The 6,654-nt window shown below is 41.6% G+C and overlaps 1 protein-coding gene across 1 annotated transcript; it reads right to left on the minus strand.

Moving 5' to 3' along the window:
* Window positions 1–2,570: 2,570 nt before the first annotated feature.
* SRP9 (signal recognition particle 9kDa) lies at window positions 2,571–4,798 on the minus strand (the record flags this gene model as incomplete). Its single annotated transcript, XM_009084834.1, has 2 exons — window positions 2,571–2,690; window positions 4,730–4,798. Coding segments are annotated over 2 exons (189 nt in total), but the record flags the coding sequence as incomplete, so codon positions are not given.
* Between the last annotated feature and the right edge of the window lie 1,856 nt (window positions 4,799–6,654).

The following is a 6,654-nucleotide window of genomic DNA, read 5'->3' on the forward strand; positions in this document are numbered from 1 at the left end:
GCTCTTGGCTGGTGATCAGAAGCATTCACTGACACGCTGCGCTGCTCAGTGCACGCTTCATGTGCAGAACAGTTCAGCACCAGTTTGTTCCAGCAGTCAGATTAAGCTGATTATTTTATGACATGAGAGGAGAAACATTCGAGTAGTTGGCAACACGATGTACTAACTCATTGAAGGTTTATTAGAAAAGTGATCAGTATATATAAGCACACAGCACACTCTCACCAGGAGTGTAAGCATGAAAAAGCAGAGCTTGGAGTACAGACCTTCTCTACTGCTCCATGAAGACAGTAGTGAAGTTGCTGAAAATTCCAGGACAAAGTCAAGAAGCACCTCTCTTTTCCTGAAGTTTCAAAAACCTTTAAGCAGAAGCTTTGTCAGTATTCTTGTGTATTCTGACTGCACAGAGTCACCCTAGTTTTCCTATGAGTGTATGGAGAACAAGCATAACAACACATACTCTTAAATATGTATCATTAACATTTCCCTAGGGTTTAATGGAAATAATTTCTGAATTTAGAAAAGTAGAAATGTATTTCCTTGCCTGTTTTGCTTGACAACTGCTTCTATAATAGACAGTATTATAATTGCCCCCCTCTAAAACCTGCTTAAGTATAAAGCTTAAGCCTTTCAGCCACTTGGTGCACCAAGTCTGTCTACACTCTTCTCTCCATTTTATCCTCTGTGCACCAGCAAACACCACTGAAGCCTTTCCATACCTCAGCTCACAGAAGATCTATTTGCCAAACCAATTTACAGGACGTGTCCAGGCATTACACTAAAATAGCTGCAGCCTTTTCACCTGCCAATTTAACAGCTTTGCTTGTGTGACTTTGTGTCGCAACCACCGCAGAACACTGGTTCAGATGAAAATGGTTTAACTACTTCATATATTACATTGCAAATATCAAGAAAATAATTTGGAGCAGCAAGGAAAGATTTTATATTACAGTATCTTGTTAAAGTCTAAGGATGAACCAAGTCCAGCCTTCTCTCTGGATTTATTTGTATTTCAAAAGCCAATACAAAAATGTTACATACAGGCCAGTCACTCCTGTAGACCAGAATTTGAGTAGGCACTGGAAATTTAGCACTGCAGGATTTTCCAACAACATGCAACATTCTGTGTTCAGCTGAAGGGCTCCTCTATCTAATACAATATTCAAGCCTGTCTTTTTTTCTTCCAAGCCTTTGGCAAATGTGGGAACTCTACTGCTTCTGAGCAGCTCCATTATTTTTATGTAAGTGAGAGCAGGTAGCTATTTAAGTAGATTGTTGTGTTATTGTATAAATGCCACTATAGGTATAGCTCTGCTTAACTTCATGGCTTGGTTTAACCCAAAACATTAGTCTGGAAAAGGTCTAGTTACACCAATAGCATAATTACATGAAAATGTCCATCTGGTTTTAAGTATCCAAGATCTAGACAAAGCAAGTAACAATTTTAGTTACTGGGTTTTCAAGCAAAAGACAATTCAGGATTCCATCATGCTACCAGAAGTAACTCTGTGAAACAAGTCTAAGCCAGAGGAGCATTGGTCTATTTTTGACAGTGGTATGTAAGTATTTATTAAGGTGGTTTTCATCCATTTATTCAGTTGGCTGACATCCATCTGCCACATTTGAAAATGCAGTTAACAAGCTGCTAAAATAAGGAATCTGCATAGTGTTTGGTCGAGTTTTTTTCTATTAACATAATAGGCAAGAGTTCCTAGATTTTGTCTTGCTGATAGATTTTGACTGCCTGAAGCAAGGATGGGAAAAGGTACCCCTGCTAGTACAAAACAGTTCAAGTATATAAAAAAAGCCACTGACTATTTTTCAGTAACAGTATTTGCATAAGCAGAAAAAAAACCCCTTCTGGTTTCTCACCCATCTCTAGCAATATACAAGTGAAGGCTACTTTAATTTGTAAAACACAGAAGTTTAATCATTTAGCCAATATAACAGTTCTACAGACTGCATCACAGATAATGTTGCACAGCTTATGACCAAGAGCAATACTAAAAACTAAAATGTTGCTAGTGACAGCACTAGTACAAATTGGCAATTTCAACACTTCAGTTGAAAAATTCTGAACATTTCAGTTCAGAAAACATCTGTTCCTCTAAACCATTGACTGATATAATTCATGGAAACATTTATTAGATCCAGTCACCATGCCACAGTATTAGGGTAATAAACTTCTCACTGTAAGAATACACCACCATAACGTATGAACACAATGAAATCAATAGCAAATTTCATAGTAACTCTCCAGAAATATGCCTGTGGCCCATCAAATTCAGACTAACCTACTGCAGATTTAAACTATTTACTTGTCTTCTTTGCATACCTAATGTGTAAGAATAGTTGCTTGTTTGATACCCAAAAATAAATATAAGCTTTCAATTGAAAGCATTTATTTTTCTAGTTTTCCAGAGCAGAGTCTGAGGGCAGAAAACACTTCAGACTTGTCATCAGCCCACTTCAGTACATAAAAGCATCTCCCGTCCCAGTATTCATTCAAATCCAAAAGCCATTTTCTTCCAGTGAAATATGACCGGAGCACTCATTTTATTTCCAGCAGTTCAGTCTGTTTCCATGGCAGCACTGCGGGATTCCTTAGCCACCATGAGTCGCATAAGCTGACTGTGGAATTTCTCGATCTTCTTTACGTCCTGTGCTTGGTCTGTTCTGTACAGCAAACACTGTAAGAGAAAGTTACTTTAGTATCAGATTTCACTTGAACTGTTTTCATCTCGTTTACAGTTGCAACACCTTTGTGCTTGGAACACATACAACAAGGTGAGTACTTAAATCATATTGTACTTAGATGTTAATTTGTGGCATGTTGTTACCATGAGGCAGCACCAACACATCTACCCTGTTTCACACAATTATCTCTGTTTCGCCTTCCATTTTGAAAACAGGGAAGCTCATCATTTATCCCAGTTTCTTCTCATTCAAAAAAAGGTGTCAAAACTTGGGGTTTAAAGCTGTCTTTAGAGACACTCCTCTGTGTTGTCCAAGTACAGAACCAGATTTTAAACCTGTAGTTTCCTGTTCTCTGTATTCTGAAAGCAAGTTTATGCTGCCTTTCAGAGTCCTTAATGTTACACTGCCAGGGACATGGAATCAGTTCAGTGTTTCCCACTGAAGTGGATCCCCTTCCCTAAGCAAGATCTGTTTCTAAGACAGCCCTAAAAAAAGGAACATAGCATCTGATTAAGATAAAAAGGAACTCCTTCATGTGACAAGCCCATAAATGCAAGCAACAGGAGTAACATGCCAGTAACTTAGCACAGAAAGACTGCTTTGGTTTGGTTTTTGTTTGCAGACTAAGCAATTCCTTACACCTTTACTGCATGAGTATGACTGCTCAGCCTGATCTAACAATAAAAAAAACACCCAGAGTGCACCATACTTCAGGGTTGTCAACACAGCAACTTTTGCCAGCATTAAATTCCTATTTTAATTCAGAGGCAACCAGGAGAAACACTTTATTTTTTTCTTTACCTACATTAGCTCTACAGACTGAGCACCAAGGAAAACATCATGGAATCGGTCAGGTTGGAAGGGACCACACTGGGGCACCTGGTCCAACCTCCCTGCTCAAGCATTTACTGCCTTTTGAGAAAACACATACATGCACACACACAAAAAAAGAAACTAAACCAATCCCCATTTCCCCCCACCCGGTGTAACAGCTTGCTGTGACTGGAAGTAGGCAAGGCAGACTATAACCCAGAAGAGTTCCCATTCGTGAATCACCTGACTCCAACCTCTCCTATGGAAGATTTCAACAAAATTGCCCCTCACTTCCCCATGTTATCAGTGCCCCACACTCAACATCTCGCCCACATCAAGTCCTATTACCCTATCAAGAAGTGCCATTATTAGAGTTTCACATCCCTTTCCAGCCATTGGAAATACCAGTGCCAAGCTACCCTTCCTGGGAAGAAGAAATCTGATTCTTCCCAGTCTGAAGACATGAGAAGGGCATAATACTGTTGCCTACCCTAGACAGCAGGAAAGAACTTCTTAGCTAAACCCCAGGTGTGGCAGGCACAGCAGCACACATACTCTGTCACATGTCAATGCATTTCTCCCTGCTGCCCTCCATCTCTCATACAAACCCTCCCAGGCTATTTAGAACAAGGGCAACCAGAAAGCACAGCTGCATCTCCTTGTACAGCAACCCTTGGAAGGCCACTGCACAATTCCATGTTGTGTGTATGTTCCACTGCTTTCACTGAAGGCATAATTGGCACCATAACAGTGTTTCAGAAAATGGAATCTCTCAACTGCAAGTGACTCTTGCTGTTTGGTCTCATTATCACAAAGGAGCTTAACCTACGGCTGGAAGTTGTCACCACTCTGAGCAAATAAAACATATCTGTTGGAAAATGCTCCTGAATCGCTTCAGCAGAAGCAACAATGTCATTCCATGAAGCATTTTCAAATAGAGTCTCCCAAGATTTTTGTAGTGCTCATTTTCCTTGATTTGACAGATTCCTAGAATAATTCTGTTGACACCCATGAAGAACACTGAAGTGTTACAAGTTTTCCTGGATTGCAGAGTTGAACCACAGGTCAATGTCAATCACAAACACAGCACAATGAGTTTTTAGAAAGCTGTCAAGCACCCTCAAGGCAGTGGCTAAGAGCTCCCAAGTTGACTGACAGAAAAATTCAAGTCTGTGAGAGGTGCAACAAGCCCTGAAAAGGGGATGTATTCCATACTTACAGCCACGTCATCTGTTATTTTGATACAGAGGTTCCCATCGCAGTGTCGGTATTTAAGAACTACTCGCACCTGGAATGACAAATACGTCAAGAAATAACATCCACAGCTAATTCTCTGCCTGACACATTAAACTGGTTTTATAGCAGCACCAGAAAGGTTAACATCGGGCACGTTCAGAAAAACAGTGTAAATACAGCAACAACAGTTGCAAAGACCTCAGTGACAGGCGAGATAAACTATGAGAGTCACAGATATACAAGACACCCCCTCACTACAGATCACGCTCCAGGAAAACTAACTGGGAGCTTGTTAAAGCTTGAAACACTTAAAAATAAAAAAGTAGCTCTTCATGAAGACTTGAAGGGCATAAACTGTGTGGGGTAAGATCAACATCACTGCTTTTTCTTCTATGGTACCTCAGCTGTTGTGACAGCTCCTACTGCAGCCACCCACCCCGAGCTACTCAGTCCCTCTGGAGCCTCAAATCCCCAAAGTTCTCAAAGCCATAGTGATAAAAGTCCACCTCCTCAGCAACTGAGCATTGAATTGTTCCTCCTGAGCACAGAACCGGCAACAGAGACATTATATTTATTGTTTCTAGCCTCAGCTAGCACCAGCAACTAGAAACTAAGCAAGGTGGCCCTTGAGAACATGCTGAATTCACACTATGAACAGGTCTTTGCTGTTGCAGGGTGACTTGTGCTAATGGTCAACCACCTCCTTCACTACAACACAGACACTGAAATTCCTGCTCCAGGATGGATCTCATCAAGGATTTACCCTTTTTGTTTAACACACTGTCACCTCCTGACCACAACAGCAGTGTAACAGCACATCTCTCTCCTGAACAGCCCCAAAAGCACAAGAGAGGCTGCCACAAGCAGCAGGATATCAGCATTAATAAATTATCACTGGATAACCTATTTAAGCTGCTCCTGAAAAAGACAAGACCACTCACTACCTATCCTCAGCAGCAAATGGAGAACACAGCCCCATCTCCCACAATTCTTGTCCTTCCCTCAGATTCCTGACAGGCCCAATTACCTACAAAAGCTCCTCAGGCTAATTCTCTGCCAAATTAAAAGGAGGGCACTTGTGTTATGACTCTGGGGCCTGCATAGGCTCCTCTGTAACTAGATGAATTAATTGCCATGGATAGGAGTAGATTGCCTTTGGAGATCCCTTAAGGAAAGGGGAAGAGCAGCTCCTGGCTGCAGTGACATCCCTCATCTCCCATTTCACTGGATGTCACAGAGCCTCAGAAGGGAAAACAAGGCAATTTATTATCAGCAGAGAGGTGGCAATGCATACGGTGCCTTTATGTTAATTAAAGACAGATGTTAATCTGCCTTAAACAATGTTAGTTTAGTCTTCTGAAGGTTTCTCCACATTTCTGGTGGGGAAAACTTAGGCACTTTTTACCTAAGTTTTCCCAGGCATGAGTTCCACATAACACTACGTGCAGCAATTTTTAGCTAAATTATCATGCCTTTTCGGCAGACTGAGCTTACTTTAAATACCTGCACAAACCATACTCCCCCAAAAAAGCCACCAAAGACAAGACGAAGTCACACCCCAACAAGTTAAATCCTTGAGCAATTCCCCTTTGGGAAGCAAACACCTTCCAGTCCCAAACGTCACGGCAGCCAAGAGTGCAACGTCAGAGCTAAGGAAAGCTTCCTTTTCAGCTGCTTTTTGGAAGACGAAAGATACAGTTTTAAACACTGTAAACTCACGAAACAAACCAATTCTCCATACAGCAGAACTCCTAACCTACACGTCGAACACACCGCGAGTAAGCATAAGGTGTTTTAAGCGAGGGCCGCTCGGGGGGCTGGTAACACCACCCGCAGCAGGATTTTGGGGTGATAAATGACAGCTCCCACAAAAAGGGACGGTCAGGGGCGACCCCGGCGGAGTCACCC

Source organism: Acanthisitta chloris, unplaced genomic scaffold (assembly GCF_000695815.1).
Source record: "Acanthisitta chloris isolate BGI_N310 unplaced genomic scaffold, ASM69581v1 scaffold14571, whole genome shotgun sequence".
Taxonomy (NCBI): Eukaryota; Metazoa; Chordata; class Aves; order Passeriformes; family Acanthisittidae; genus Acanthisitta; species Acanthisitta chloris.